Source organism: Lonchura striata, chromosome 18 (genome assembly GCF_050655825.1).
Source record: "Lonchura striata isolate lonStrDom1 chromosome 18, ASM5065582v1, whole genome shotgun sequence".
In the NCBI taxonomy this organism is placed as follows: domain Eukaryota; kingdom Metazoa; phylum Chordata; class Aves; order Passeriformes; family Estrildidae; genus Lonchura; species Lonchura striata.
Genome location: NC_140720.1, coordinates 11680201 through 11695369, shown reverse-complemented (window position 1 = coordinate 11695369; position 15169 = coordinate 11680201). Strand labels below are relative to the sequence as shown.

Genomic DNA, 15169 nt, shown 5'->3' with positions numbered 1-15169 from the left:
TTAGGTCAAAATAAAAGGAAAAAAAAAAAAAAACAAGCAAACAAAACAGGAAGAAGGGAAAAGGCAGCTTCCAGTCATATCTCGTTTATTAAGGTCTATGCCAGCCTCGGGAGAGCTCTTCCAGTAAGTAAACAGAGCAGGCGGCCGCATCTATAATGAATAAATTTATTGTCTTACAAAAATCATTGTCTAGAAATATGGGTATACAAGAAAACAAGATATTTGCAGTCAGATGCCTGGTGGTCAACAGCCAGTTTGATTTAAAAATATCCAAACACACACAACAAAACCTTTGCGACAGATGTTAAAGCTTTTAACCAAAAAGGGAAATCCACGGGTTTTGAGCATGTGGCAGAGGAAGTTTCCTAGTTAACACTGATTCATTGTCACTAATATCAATAATACCACTTGGACTAGAGAGGTACATGATATGAAGCACAGTCAAAATTAATACATTAAATCATTGTTATATAGGCAAATTATATATGTAACGTTGTCTTAGTACTGTAGTGTCTAAGGCACTTTCTGTAATGTCAGTTTTCAGCTATTTAAACAAAAAGAACGCTAACTACTCACTGTAATACTGCTCAAAATAAAAAAAAAAAACAACAACAAAACAACAACAAAAGAAAAAAAAAGGATTCACATCCACTGGCATGTTAACTGTAGGCAGGCAACATCCATCCATCCAGGGCGGGAGCCCCGAGCCCCGGCCCACGGGAGCCCGGGGATCCCGGCGCCCCCACGGCCTGACATTAATAAATTAGCTCAGCCTGTGCTGAGTTCATTTCCCACTGGTGTTCACATTTTCCCAGGCCGGTGCCTGCAGGGCCCCGGGGCTCCGAGCAGCCCGCAGGGGACGGGACCCGCCTCGGTGTGCCTGGACTGCATGGACACGAACGGATGGAGCAGGTGCTGAGAACGCTTCAAATGGGATTGCAGGATAAAAACGGGCACTACTCACTCATCCCTACACTTCCCTCTAACACTTCCCAAGGCCGATTTTCACAGTTCACTCAGGGCTTGTGTGCGGATCACAACGATCGGGAGAAAAGAAAGAAACGGGAGCGGTTTGGTCTTCACTGATCCGAGAGGCTGCGGCCAGCCCGGAGCCTGAAGGATGCTGCTGGACACAAGGCATGCACAGCCACGCAAGGGGTCTGTCCTGGCCCCCCACCCGCTGGGAATGACGCTTCTGGATCGATAAAAAAATGGTTCATCCTTCACATGATGCTTTATAAAATGGCTTTACAATGAGTATCTGGAAAAGAGATGCACTGAACAGAGACGATCCCGGTTGTTTACTATATATAAAAAAGCAGTTGTACCTATATCTGAAGCAGGGTACAAGTGTGGTGAGGCTGGAGAGCCTTAAGACATGGTTGACCTATGATAAGGAACCTTGTAGCACATGCCGAGGGTCGTAAGGCAGCTTTCCGGCCACAAGGCAGTTCCGAGGGCAGGGCAGGGCGCTGGCCGCGCTCCCGCCGGGGCTGGAAAGGTCTGGAAAGGTCTGGAGAGGTCTGGAGAGGTCTCTGCATGCGGGCGGGGCCGGCGCTACTCGGCGGGGGCGGCCGGGGCCTCGTTCACGTCGCTGCCTTTGCTCTCGGCGTCGTCGTCCGACAGCTCCAGCGAGGCGCCCTCGATGTGCAGCTGCCGCCGGCCCGAGCGGCTCGAGGAGAAGGTGATGGGTCCCCCCCTCCTGCCAAGGGACAGAGCTGGGGAGGCGCCCGCACCGCCCGGGAGCGCGGCAGGGCATGGGCTGGCACGGGCTGGGCTGGCACGGGCTGGGATGGCACGGGCTGGGATGGCACAGGCTGCGGGATCCGACAGCTCAGCCCAGCCCACCCCTGCCATGGCAGGGACACCTCCCACTGTCCCAAGCTGTTCCAGCCTGGCCTTGGCACTGCCAGGGATCCAGGGGCAGCCACAGCTGCTCTGGGCACCTGTGCCAGGGCCTGCCCACCCTCCCAGGGAAGGACTCCTTCCCAATATCCCATCCATCCCTGCAGCTGTCAAGAATTTCCCTGTGGAGTATCTGGCTGCTTCCTCGTTCTCATCACCAGGCTCCGTTTTGAGCCATCCCCCGATGCCAGCAGCTCCCCAGCTGGACATTGCCCACAGATGGCGTCCGTGGGCTCGGGTCAATCCCAGTCCTGGTGTTGCACTGACCTTAGCCTGTTTTTGAGGGTGCTGACCTCCCTGCTCAGCCCCTCGTTGGCCTCCGTGGCGTCGTCCAGCTCGCGCTGCAGCTTGCGCCGCGAGGCGTTGGCGCGCGTGGCCTCCTCCTCCGCCTCCTCCAGCTGCCGCTTCAGCTGCTTCATCCTGGCGTTGGCCTTCTCCATCTGCAAGCCAGCCAGCCCTCGGGGTCACCCAGAGCTGCAGCCCTGACCAGGACCAGCACAGCCTCGTGCAGGCTCCAGCCGGGACCCGGAACGCCGGGAGAGCAGGGTGGGAACAGCCCATCCCAGCAGAGCTCACACACACACCAAGAGAATCCCTGGTTTAATCACCTCTAGATTCCCTTTCCATTAGGGAGAATCCCTGCTGGTTTAATGACCTCTCTAGATTCCCTTCCCAGTACAACCCCTCTCCACAAGCCCTTCCCAGCCAAGGAGGTTCCACTGACCCCCACCCACCTGCTCCTTGTACTGGTCCGCGTGGCGCCGCTCGTCCTCCACCTGCATGAAAACCTCCTTCAGCTTCTTCTCCGTGCGGCGCACCAGCTTGTTGGCAGCTGCTCTTTCCCTGCAACAGCCCAAAGCCATCGGTGGTCCCGCTGCCCGAGGGCTGGGAACTCGAGATCTGCCCCCCTGAAGTGCAACAGGTGCAGCTCTCTGAACATGCCAGGCACAGCAATGCAGCTGATGCATGCACAGGGGCTGGCTGGCATGCAGGGATGCAGCTCTCAGAGCACAAAGCCTCAGCCCTGGGGCTGTGTAAACATGAGACAAAGAGGGCTCAGAAGGAGCCTTCACAAGGAGATTGGACAGAGCAGCTTTCAAGCTGCTGCTTAACCAGTAACACAATCCTGCTGCAGAGCCCAGAGCCCAGAAAAGACAGAACTGGTGGTAGGACAAGTCCCACCTGCAAACAGTGGAAGGAACCAGGTAAAAAAGTGAATTTTAAAAACAGGATTGCAAGGACAGATGGATAATTCACTGCAAAGAGACTTCTGGAGAGCACAGGATTCATCTCAAGCTGTCCCACATAAGCTGTTCCTCTAACCAAGCAACCAGGGGACATTTCAGCTTGTCCCAGGAAACTCCTGCAGCACCTTGTGGCTCTGGGACACTGACACCTTGCAGAGCTCATGCAGCTGGTAGGAAGCAAATCCATTCTGGAACTCCCAGCCCCAGTTACTCTACAGCTGCCTTGTTCAAGTTTATCCCCTAAACAGGAGTCTCCAGACAGTAAACCCAAGGCCCTTCAGAAACATCCAGCATGGAACTTTCAGCCACTCAACCCACACAGGCAAGCAGGTCTTTTCCCCTTACTTGGCTTCCTGCTCGAGCTGTTCTTCAAGCTGTGCAATCTTGGCTTCTAGAGTAGAAATGGTTGCTTTGAATTTGGACTTGACAGAGCCCTCCAGTTCCTGCAGCTTGGCCTTGAGCTCCTTGTTCTGCCTCTCCAGCTGCTGCCGCGCGTTCTCGCTCTTCTGGGCCGCGCTGCGCTCGCCGGCCAGCTCCGAGTTGAGCGTGTCCACCTGGCAGGAGGGGACAGGGTCACCCAGTGCCACTGGGGCCTCTGCCACACTCACAGGGCAGAGCAGAGCTGCCCGGGGCTCACCTGCAGCGTGGTCTTGCGGAAGCGCTCGTTGAGCAGCTCCATGTTGCTCTGCTCCTCCTCCAGCTCCTCCTCCAGCTGAGCAATCCGAGCCTCCAGCCGGCGCTTCTCGTCCAGCAGCGCTGACCTGCACGGGGGAAGGGGTCAGGCCGTGCCCAGAGCCAGCACAGCTCCTGGGAGGTCACTCAGCTCAGGGCAGCTCCCAGGGAAGGGGTCAGGCCGTGCCCAGAGCCAGCACAGCTCCTGGGGAGTCACTCAGCTCAGGGCAGCTCCCAGGGAAGGGGTCAGGCCGTGCCCAGAGCCAGCACAGCTCCTGGGAGGTCACTCAGCTCAGGGCAGCTCCCAGGGAAGGGACCACAAGGATCCAGCTCCTGTCCCTGCACAGACACCCCAGCGCTCCCACCCTGGCAGCGCTGTCCAAGGCTCCTGGAGCTCTGGCCGTGCCCGTTCCCTGGGCAGCCTGGGCAGTGCCAGCACCCTGTGGGGAAGGAGCTTTCCCTGATCTCCATGCTGCCCCTCCCTGGCCCAGCTCAGGCCGCTCCCTGCCCGGCACAGCCCGACTCACTTCCCAGAGGCGCTGTTGGCGATCTCGTCCGCCAGCTCGTCGCGCTCCTGCTCCGCGTGCCGCCGGGCGCGCTCCGACGCCGCGAACTCCTGCCAGGGTGGGAGACGGTCAGGGCAGCCCCAGGAGCCCCACAGCCCCTGCAGACACAGCTCCAGCAGCTGGCAGGTGCTGTGAACTGGGATGTGCCAGGGGTTTCGTGGATAAGGCAGCAGGACACATCAGCTGGATGTTCCCTCACTGCCCTGGGACTGCAGCGGAGTCACTTCTCCCTGTCCCTGAAGCCTTCCTCACCCAAAGCAAAGGGGAAAAACCTGTGAAGATCAGTAACCCCCAAGCCCTCAGCAGCAGGAGAAACCACTGTGCCCCATGCTCTGACTGACAGAGTCAGTGTAAAGTAGGTGCTAAATCAAGCAAATGTTTTAGGTTCTCACAGAGTTCTCAGCACGAAGACAAGAAGAGAATAAAAATTAAAAAGCTTCAGGACAAGAGCACACACAGCACACACTGAACCTCAGATTATACATCTGCATTAAGTGGCAGAAACACTCAAGCATTTCCTAAGGAAAATGAAATGCTCTATGAGGTCTGAAGACCTTGCTTTTTACTTTTTTAACCCTCTCATCTTTGCTTTACTCTAAACAATAAAAACAAATCTCTTGGATTTCCATCTCACCTCTTGGAGCTGGAGTATTTCTGCTTCGAGACTTTTGAGCTTCTTCTCACTCTCTTTGGACTGGGCAAAGATCTCATCCCTGGATGCTCGGGCCTCTTCCAGCTCCCGCTGGTAGTCCTTCATCTGAGCCTGCAGGTGGAGAGCAGGTGAGGAGCAGCCAGGCTGCATCAGGACCATCACAAGACCCATTCCAGCCCCTTTGTTCTCCCAGAGTGGCTTCATTCCACTTAAAGGCATTCCCAGTTCTTCTGTATTGTAAAATTTCATTTCCTCATCTTTCCACCCCTCAATGCCTGGTCAGAAATATCACAGTCCGAGACTTCAAGCATTCCACAGAACTACAGAGTGGAATCTTAGAATGACCTGAGCTGGAAGGGCCCTTAATTATCATCAGTGCCACCCCTGCCATGGGCAGGGCCTTCCACTATCCCAGGTTGCTCCAAGTCCTGTCCAACGTGGCCTTGGGCATTGCCAGCCATGTGGAAAGTGGTTTTGTGGGAGAGGAGTTTGGAACAAGATTAGCTTCAGGGTCCCTTCCAACCCAAACTGTTCTGTGACTCTATAAAGTGATGAGTTTTGCCTAGAGAATAAATCCAGGCTGGATAAATGTCAGACCCATCAGTGGAGCCTGCCTCTGGATGGAAGCAGCCCCTGGGCAGCTCCCAGGACAGAACCCAGCTCCCAGCTCAGCTGTGCCTACCTGCAGCTTCCTGAGCTGTTTGATGGCTTCGTCCCGAGCCTTGTTGGCAGCCTCTATCTGCCCCTCCAGGTCCTTCAGGTCCATCTCCAGCTTCTTCTTGGCCGCCACGGCCAGCGCGCGCTGCTTGCGCTCGTCCTCCAGCTCGGCCTCCAGCTCGCGCACCTGGGCCAGGCAGGGCATCAGGGCCAGGCCCGGCAGGGCCAGCCTGGCACCCCAGGGCCTGCCCGGGCCACGGGCACTCCCCGTGGCATGGCAGCTCAGGGGGAGGCGCGGGGCAGGGCCGCAGCCCCGCGGAAGCAGAGGTCTCTGCACTGAGCAGCAGGGGAGCCCCAGGACAGACCCAGCTCCTGCAGCATTTCCATTTCAGCCTCCTGCCCACCCCTCCATCCACCACAGGGGATGGCTCCAGGGCAGATGGAGCTAACTCTGGTGGAAAATAAGCAGCAGAATCACCTCATCGTCTCAAGACAGCAACGAAACCATTCCCTTTGAACAGCCTGTTACTGGCACTTATGTACCAACAACTTCTCTTTCCAAAATAAAACAAGAGTGTGTGAACAGTCAGGCAACATGGACTGAGCCAAACCTATGCAAAAACAAACTGAGCCAGAAATGCCACAGGTTACCAAGATGAAAGAAAATTTTGTTTTGGAAGCAAATCTCCCTCCCAGTGCAAGGTCAGGAGCTCTTGTCCAGTTCAGATAACAGCAACTTTGTTCTGCAGTGACCTTTCAAACCCTGCAGGCCAGGTTTATTCCTAAGATATCTCTACACTGGTGAGTCTGTTTTGTTTTCTTGGGATAAATCTTGAAATATTGCCTGGTTTGTTCCTGAGCAATTTAGAACCAAGCATGATCCTCTTAAGGCATTTCTTGAGGCTCTTCTGATTTCTGTGTTCCCAGAATTCTCAGCCGGGCAAACTGGGAAGCTCTGCCATGATTTGCATTTAGGAAACTGTTCACTTAATTTAAAAGTCTATCTCAGCATCCATGGATTTGTTCTGGACATCAAATAGGGTGGGCTTGAAAATGCAACTGAGATATGCTTGTCCTGGGAATACACCCAGGCAGCAACAGCCAAAGCTCGTGGAGTGGCTTTGGAGGCCACCAGCACCACCTGACACTGCCTGGGCACAGTGGCCAGAACTACTGTGTGCTTTGTAAAAATGCTGTGGTTTGGGGTTTCCATTGGATGGAATCTTTAAGCAAAGGGGTTCATCTTTCTGGTAGCACAGAGGCCCAGAATTCTGGCCAAAGCCCTTCCTCCCCTCCTGACTACACCTGAAAGTAAAACACACGTACTTGTTTCACCAGCATCCTCTTCTTCTCCTCGTTCTGTTCATCTCTGGCCTGCAGATCTCTGTCAAACTGGGCTTTCATGGCCTGCATGTTCACCTCCAGACGCAGCTTGGCATCTTCTGTGGCCTGCAGTTCATCTTCCAGCTCCTCCAGCTGAGTCCTCATCTCCTCCACCTGCTGCTCCAGGGTTCTCTTGGACTTCTCCAGCTCGTGGACCTGCAGCACGAGCTCTGCTCAGAGCCTGTCCCTGAGCAGCAGTTCTGAGACCTGAGCAGTTCCAGGGCAGGCCAGGGGCTGCAGCTGCCCACTCTGGGCTGGCAGGGAGCCACAGCGGGCACGGCAGCAGCTGGGGCTGAGGCAGAGGCCAGGGCAGACCCACTCCCCTACCCAGGCTGGCAGAAGGGGAAATCTGGTTCTTGGGTAAAGATGAGGGGCTGGGACACGGTGACACAGCCAAGACCATCAGGGAAGGACAGGGGTCTTTGCTGCTGCCTCAGCTGGGTGCAGGAGGGAGCACACTGAAGGGCCACAGTTCTGCTCTGCCTCTGGTTCAACCATGTCCTGCAGCTCAGCTTGATCAAAGGTAACAGAAATCCTCATTATTCCTCATTTACACACAATAAATATACCCAGCAACACAGAAATGGGGAAGTGGCTGCCCTCATCTGTCACAGCTGCAACACACCACCAGTTCTATCTGACTGCAGTCCCACCTCCACTGACCCAAAAGTATAAAACTGGGATCTGGGATCTCCACAAGGGTGTGAATACAGCTTTTGAAGATGTTAACAATTATTCTGAGCATTAATCCCTCCAGTATTTTGGGTGAGCTTCAGAAAGCTCTGTTCTGGTGCACAGACCCTTCCCCAGCCCGGGAGAAGGGAATAACCCTGTCATTCCCAGTCTGTAGCAAACAGCCTCTGGAACCATACTCACATTTTTGCCCACATCATCTTTGGAGCTCATCAAGTCTTCCATATCTGCACGCAGCTGCTTGTTCTGCCTCTCAAATTCCTCCTTGGCTTCCAGGGCCTCCTCCAGGGCCCGGGCCAGGGACAGGGCTTTGGTTTCCTTCTCCCTCGCCTCTGCCTCAGCACGGTCTCTCTCCTCTGCATACCTGGCAGAAATGTTCTTTTCTTCTGCCAGCATCTGGACATAAGAAACAATTAATCCATCTCCCAAGCTCCACACTCAGGTCCTTCCTGCCTCAGGTGTTTTATTCAGGAAGTGGCTCATGCTCTGAGTTTAACTGGCCTCCAGGAGCTGCCTGGTCCCTCAGTTGTGATCAAAGAGCCAGGAGAGAACAGCTACGGCTGCTCGAGGATGAGAGGGGGAAAGCAAGCTGCAAGCTACTCAGCAAGCTCAAGTTTCAGAGGATTCCCATCTTTCACTCTTCAGATCCTTTTTTTTAGTCTACCTTGAGGGACTACAATAAAACTCTAAAGTTTTTGTTCCAGCGTAATTCTCTTCTTCCACATGAAGAGCTTGATCTAACAAGCCTCAGAGAACTGGGAGTGACAAGTTGCTCCTGACAAAGGCCAGCTGCTCACAGATTTATCAATGACCCAGCACAACAGCCACATCCTGCCTTATCCAAGGCTCAGCAACAAGAACAAGATGCCATTTAAAAATCCTAAACACCCAGGAAGGTGACAGGAGGCTGGAGTACCTGATCAAACTTCTTCTGCTTTTTCTCCAGGTTGGAGACGATCTGGCGCTGGTGGTCCAGATCCACCATCAGGTCATCCAGCTCCTGCTGCAGGCGGTTCTTGGTCTTCTCCAGCTTGTCATAAGCCAGAGCCTTCTCCTCCAGGCGCTGGCTTAGGGACTCCACGTCCTTCAACAGCTTCTTCTTCATCTCCTCCAGGCCTTCGATGGTTCCCAGGTCATCGTCCACCTTCTTCTTGGCCTCAGCCAACTGAAATTCAACAAGAGCGAGGGAAGTCCCTCAGGGCATCACCAGAGGGAGGAAAGGCCCAGGGCAAGGGGCAGAAGGAACAGCTGTTCCTGCAGGCTAAGGGAGCACAAAGCTGGCAGTTCTCAGGCTCTCAGAGGGCAACGCACCCATCACAGTTCAGGGGACACAGCATTACTGCAATGGTAATGATTCCAAAATCTGCTCAGCACCCGTGCCAGTTCCACGATGGGTTCCCCAAAGCTCTGGGACACCCCTCTGGGACAGCTGCCACTCACAGCACCCTACCTGGGCCTGCAAGGCCAGCATCTGCTTCTCCAGGTTCTTCCTGGCCTCCTCCTCCTCCTCCTGCTGCTCCTGCAGGTTGTTCTTCTCCTCTTCCAGCTGCCTTATCCTGCTGCTGAGGTTGAGCTTCTGGCGTGTTTCCTCCTGGAGCAGCTCCTGGGACACAGGCACGGGCAGGGCTGAGTGTGCTCTGAAACTCCCACAGCTCCACATGGAGACTCCCAGGTTTATTTTCCCTCAGATTTTGGGACAAGGACATGCTTTATGAAGACATCCATTATTTGGGTTTTCAAAAAGCCACTGACCATTCATGTGGGGCAAACTTAAACCTTCATAAAGCAGATTTCTGGTCAGGGAACCCATGCCAGAGTCTGCTCTAGAAATTAAGGGATGATACTTTCCCATCTTTCAAGGGACAGAAGTCACTTCAAAATGTATTTTTTCTTTTTTCAGACAAGCACAGTGCACCTATTAAAACCACCTGGGAAGAACATGGAGCAGCAAATCCTGCAATGGCAGCATGCTTCCAGGTTTTCTGCATTCTTTAAATACAAAGGTCACTTTAAAGGTGGAAACTTCTGTCATAACAAAGTAATGGAAGGTGTAACCCCCAGCCTGCTCCCTACAAACCCCTCCAGTTGTGGTTAACATTATTGAGAGTTAAGTGGTCACCATTAGAACTTTAATAAAGATAAAATATATTGAAGTGATGAATATCTGCAGAAAGCTGAAATTTTTTAATTAAGAACCAAAACCTGACAGTTTGAACTTCAGCTGTAAGAATTTGAAGCTGTCAGTAGAAGACTGTTGTTTCTCATATATCCCAAGGATATTGACATTAAACTCTGCCTGGAAAGGGGTTTTTTATTTGATTCTTATCTCCCTCAGAGACAAAGACATAAAACAGAACTACCAGCTACCAGGTAGTGAAGCTCAGATAATGAAAACTTTGTTCCCCATGTAGCTGAGCCACCCCAATCCATCCCATTTCACTGGGCTGAACAGGAAATTCAGCTTCTACCCAGGGGACTTCCCAAAGCATGAATGAAAATGTGTTTTCTGTTAGCAGTCAGCATTTCCCCAAGGAGCAGAGCTCCAGTGCCAAGCTCAGCTTTACACACCTGTGTGTCCTGGAGCTGGGATTCCAAGCTGGCTGCATCCTTGGCAAACTTGATGCCTTTCTTCTCTGCCTCCTCCAGCAGAGTGGAGACGTTGTCCAGCTCATTCTGCAAAGCAAGCAGCCCACAGGTGAGAGCACAGCCCAAACCCCACTGGGCTGGAGCTGCACAGCACAGAACCTCAGCAAATTCCAGGTACTGAGCCCAACAGACAGAGGCAGCAAGCTAAAACCACTCAAGTTTGCCTACAAAATGCAAGCTGAGTGTCAGTCCTGAAGTGCAGTAACAAAACCAGAGCTAGGCTATTGAGCTCTGATATTTAGCACTTTGCTCTGATCCCTGCACTCACACTTTAATGCTGTTTTTAATTCTAGAACCATACATTTCATGCAAGCATTAATTCAGGGATCAGCATGGTGGCAGCTGGGTCCAAAGCATCACTGCAAGAGAAAAAGTCACTGCCAGGTGCCAGCTTATTATTTTGGGCTACAGTACTCCTGAAAGTTTCCCCACAGAGAGCTGGGCCATTCCTTTTGGAAGTGCTTTAGCTGATTTACCCTGCTGTGGTTCAGAAGTCAGCCATGGCTGTATTTTTCCTGTTTGCCCCATTTCCCAGCAGAATGGGCCTCTGCTTGCAACCCCTCCCTGCCAGGCTCCCAGCTTGGAGCACCAAAGCAACCCTGTGGCCACCATCAATTTTTGCTCATCCCTATGGGAAAGCTGAGCCCAACCCACTCAATTCCACAGCCAAGCCAATCCTGCAGCCAGCTGGCTGAGCAGAGCTCCCTGCAGATCTGCTCTCCAGGATGGAAGGCACATCCCTCAAAGCCACTGAACTCTCACACAGCCCAGGACACTCAGGATTGGTGTCACAGCACCACTTGGAGGCCCCCCAGCTCCATGAGAGCCCTTGCTGGGCTCACCTCCCACATCAGCCACAGGCCATTTCTGCACATGGTTACAGCTTTGAGTTCCTTGCCCGTTTTCCAGGATTTTAGGACTTCCAGAGCCTTACCTGCAGCTTGTTTGCCTTCTCAGCCAGTTCCACCCTCAGCCTCTCCCCTTCTGACACCTTTGCAGTCAGCTCCTGCACCTGAGCATCGAGTTTCTTCCTCTTGTGCTCAGACTCTGCCTTGACCTGCTGCAGCACCTTCACCTCACAGGCCAGCTCCTTGTTGTCTGACTCCAAGCCCTGCTTGTTCTTCTCCAGGTTGGCTTTGAACTAGGGAGGAGGAAAGGAAAGAACTCTTAGTTGCAGGTGGAGGCTTCCTGCAGGTTCCATGCTCAGAGGGAAGGCAGGGGCTCAGCAGGATGAGCAGCAGGGTTTGGAATGCTGCTGTGGCACATTCTGTGTGTGCCAGGGGAGCACTGAGGGAACCTGGGCTTCTCCCCCAGGCAGGATCTGGGATGGCAGCCCTGGAAATGCCCGCTTTGGTGGCACTGCAAGGAGGAAGGAATGTGCCCATTAAGGGATCAGCATGGCTCATCTCACAGAAATAAAAGGGAAGACAGGAACCAAAGCTGCCCTGATTTGAGTAGGCAGAGCAGCCTGCAAGTGCAGAACAAAGCAATTCTCAGCACTGACATTCGTCAGAAGCCTTTCAAAAAGTAATCACTGGCATCAGGGATGTTTAAGTGTCATTTCTGCTTTCTCACCAGAGCTGACAGCATCTTGTCACAGGAGCTTTGTTTCAGATTGCAGGGTATTTTTCCATCTTTTCATGCTCTTATTGAGAATATTTATTGAATAAGGAGCAGAAGACATGCAGAGATTTTCAGGTGAATAAAGCTGGTGAAAATCACAGTTTAACTACTACATCTCTCACTTAATTTAGAATACTAAGGAAGCTTGTGCAGTATTCACAACACATAAAAACATCACCACAGGAGAGGTGAATTCACACACATTTGTGAATGACCCCAGCTGTAATTTCAAAAACTAGACACTTATTTTTTTGGAATAATTCTCCTGAACAAGACCAGGAGCCATGTGATCCACCCGTGCCTCCTGCTGCTGGTGAGCAGAGGACACAGCACAGATGTGCTGCTGAAAAGCTGCAGCACTGTCAAACCAACGTGACCAATCTCAACAATTGGGATGGAATTTTAGAGGACAGCTTTGCTCTGTGATCATGGAAAGCCTCAGCTCAGGTCTCCTGGAAGGAACCACGCTGCCTGTGGTACTTAGAAAAAGCCCTGAAGCAGAAAGTTGATTTTCTGCTCACCCTTTTGGCCTGTTCAAGCTGTTCAGAGAGCTCCTCCAGGGCAGTAGCATGCCTCTGCCTGATCTCCTGGATCTGGGCTTCATGGTTTTTGGTTTCCTCCTCAATTGCTTTCTTCAGTTCAGCCACCTCCTGCTCTCGCTTTGTCCTGGAGGAAGCACAGAGGATCACCAAAAAATCCACACTCCAGTTTTTCATAAATCACAGATGAATTCCAGAGGTGCTTTCTCACACAGACCATGATCCTACCTCAGCTCTTGTTGTGCTGCAGTGGTATCCAAAGTATCTTCCAGTTCTGTTTTCAAAGCCTCCAGCTCTTCACTCAGATCCCTTTTCTGCTTTTCTGCCTTGTTCCTTGATGCCTTCTCAGACTCCAGATCCTCCTGGAGCTCTGCAATCTGAGCCTGCAGCTCCCTGATCACCTTCAGAGCATTGTTCTTCTGAACTGCTTCCTCATCCCCCCTGTCAAACAGGCACACAGTTACTGGGACTGCCCCTCCTCTCAAACCCTCTGCTTAAATTAGCTGCAAACACACCTTAACTCCTCCAGAGAATAAATAGAAACATTTATAGAATGCTTGGGTTGGAAGGGACCTTCAACATCACCAGATTCCCACCCCTGCCATGGCAGGGACACCTTCCACTATCCCAGGCTGCTCCCAGCCCTGTCCAACCTGGACACCTCCAGGGATGCATGAAAGACACCACAGATAAAACCAAGGTGCACTATCAGAATTATCAAGCTTTAGTTTACAGTCAAGTGTTCCAATTTTGCAGATCTCAACACTGCCCCAGAAATGTTCCATCTGTAGAATTTTCTCTTCCTGCAAAATTACACTTAAAAAATGCAGGTGGTGTTCAGCATAACATGGGACTGCAGGGGTATCACACAAACCCAGACAAAGTCTGTCCTGCCCAGCACTTTGTTAAGACCCACTGAGAAAAATACATTTTTCCCTCCTGAGGCTGAATTCTGGGAGACTAAAAAAGCCTCCAGAGCCCAGACACTGTTATACCATGTGAAACTTCTTCTTTTTGCAGGTCTGTGGAGTCAGGATGCCAAGGGATGCCTGAATTCCTGTAAAGGATCTCTGAATTCCTGCAAATTTGCCTTGTCTGTGCACAGCACAGGGCTCCAGAGCTGGCTGCTGCTGCAGCATCCCAGCTCTGACTGCAGCCAGAATTCAAAACTGGAATTCAAAACTGGAATTCAGCCTGGGGGAGCAGCTTTGTGCCACACTGACCTGGCCACAGCTCCCTGCAGCTCCTCCTCCTTCTTGGCCAGCTGGATCTTCAGCTCCTCAATCTGGGCTTGCAGCTCAGCTATTTGGTCCTGCAGATCTGTTGTTTCCCCATCCAGTTTTCTTTTAGCTTTTTCTAACTCTTGACGGGTCTTCTCCTCCTTTTTCAGGCGTTCTAAAGGAAGCAAAGAATTAAATTCCTATGGAATTGTTCCTCTTGTCACCCTCAGAGGCTCTGGGGTGGCAGGAAGGGTGGGAAGTTTAATTTATGTTGCCCCAATTCTTTCTCCAGCCTGCAGAAACATGAAATAGCAAAGGAGAACTGCATGACTTAGCCAGAAAGTCAGAGGAAAAGTCTCTGACAACTGTGAATAGTTTGAAATGAGGCAACAGAAACATCCTGGTAAAAATAAGGAGTGGGATCTGACAGAGCAGCTCGAACACCCAAAAACGAAGATAAAAAAGAAGATAAGCCATGGACTGGAACAATTGCATGGCTTTGGAAGGGCTAGGCCAGACTCCAAAAGTCTACTGGAAAATAACATAGCTTAAAGTAAGCCTGAACAAACCATTTTCCAAGGATCTGTGCTGTTTAAGCACATCCCAGCAGTATTGAGCACCGAGCTGCCTGGGCACAGCAAGGCAGAGCCCCTGCCCAGCTCCAAGGGCACTGGCACACATCTGCAATTCCAAGGGACTGCAGGAGTGCCCTTGGTCAATCCTCTGTGGCTCCTCAGAGCAGAGATCTCCCTCACACCCTTCCCAAAACTCCTTCTGGACTAGATGGAAAGGGAGCCATGGTCAGGAACCAGCTCAGTCACCCTGGGCTAGCTGGGATATTCCTCCACTGCTTTTCTCCAAGAAGTTTCACATTCCAGAAGAATTGTGCTTTTCCCTCTGTTTTTACATGAAGCTCCTGGTGAGTGACAGTTACAGCAGTGACACAAGACCCAGTTTTGTAATTGAGAGAGTTCACAGCAAACTGAATTAATTTTTTTCCCCAAATATCAGTGCCTAGCAGTGCCAAGACTCTAGCAGAGAGACCTTAATGGCTTCTTGATTCATCTCCAAAAGTAAATATCATTTTACTCTGCTTTCCTAGCCAAGAAATTGCATGCCTTAAATATAAGCTTTAATTTCCACCTCTAAGATCATCAGTCTTGGAATGGCTCTGTAACCAAACACATCTGTCAAGTTCCTAGTCCTGATTTAAGCACAGAGCTACTCCAGCATTATTTTCCAGTGAGTAAAGCTTACTCAGACCCATCTTAAAGTCTCTGAATGCAACTGCTAAAGACAAGGTTCATCAATCACTGCTACCCCTGTTAGCTCAACACCTGCCTACACAGCTAAGGTAAAACTCTGA

The 15169-nt window shown here is 51.8% G+C and overlaps 2 protein-coding genes across 6 annotated transcripts in view; both read right to left on the bottom strand.

Moving 5' to 3' along the window:
* The window catches only part of LOC110475147 (TBC1 domain family member 24), a 186240-nt gene that overhangs the window by 69771 nt on the left and 101300 nt on the right, over window positions 1-15169 (bottom strand). The window lies entirely within an intron of this gene.
* Window positions 69-15169, bottom strand: part of MYH10 (myosin heavy chain 10) — an 81905-nt gene continuing 66804 nt past the window's right edge. For 4 of the 5 annotated variants that reach the window (XM_077787316.2, XM_077787318.2, XM_077787317.2 and 1 more), the window contains 17 exons: window positions 13807-13978; window positions 12812-13024; window positions 12566-12710; window positions 11356-11562; window positions 10344-10448; window positions 9226-9378; window positions 8692-8940; window positions 7959-8171; window positions 7026-7238; window positions 5731-5886; window positions 5025-5159; window positions 4352-4440; window positions 3790-3913; window positions 3498-3706; window positions 2640-2748; window positions 2173-2345; window positions 69-1702 (listed from right to left, as the gene is read on the bottom strand). In XM_077787316.2, the coding sequence (XP_077643442.1) occupies window positions 1558-1702; window positions 2173-2345; window positions 2640-2748; window positions 3498-3706; window positions 3790-3913; window positions 4352-4440; window positions 5025-5159; window positions 5731-5886; window positions 7026-7238; window positions 7959-8171; window positions 8692-8940; window positions 9226-9378; window positions 10344-10448; window positions 11356-11562; window positions 12566-12710; window positions 12812-13024; window positions 13807-13978 (2810 nt within the window). In that variant the 3' untranslated portion in view covers window positions 69-1557. Of the gene's footprint in view, window positions 1703-2172; window positions 2346-2639; window positions 2749-3497; window positions 3707-3789; window positions 3914-4351; window positions 4441-5024; window positions 5160-5724; window positions 5887-7025; window positions 7239-7958; window positions 8172-8691; window positions 8941-9225; window positions 9379-10343; window positions 10449-11355; window positions 11563-12565; window positions 12711-12811; window positions 13025-13806; window positions 13979-15169 lie in introns of all 5 variants that reach the window. The other variant, XM_085556897.1, reaches the window with a different exon arrangement.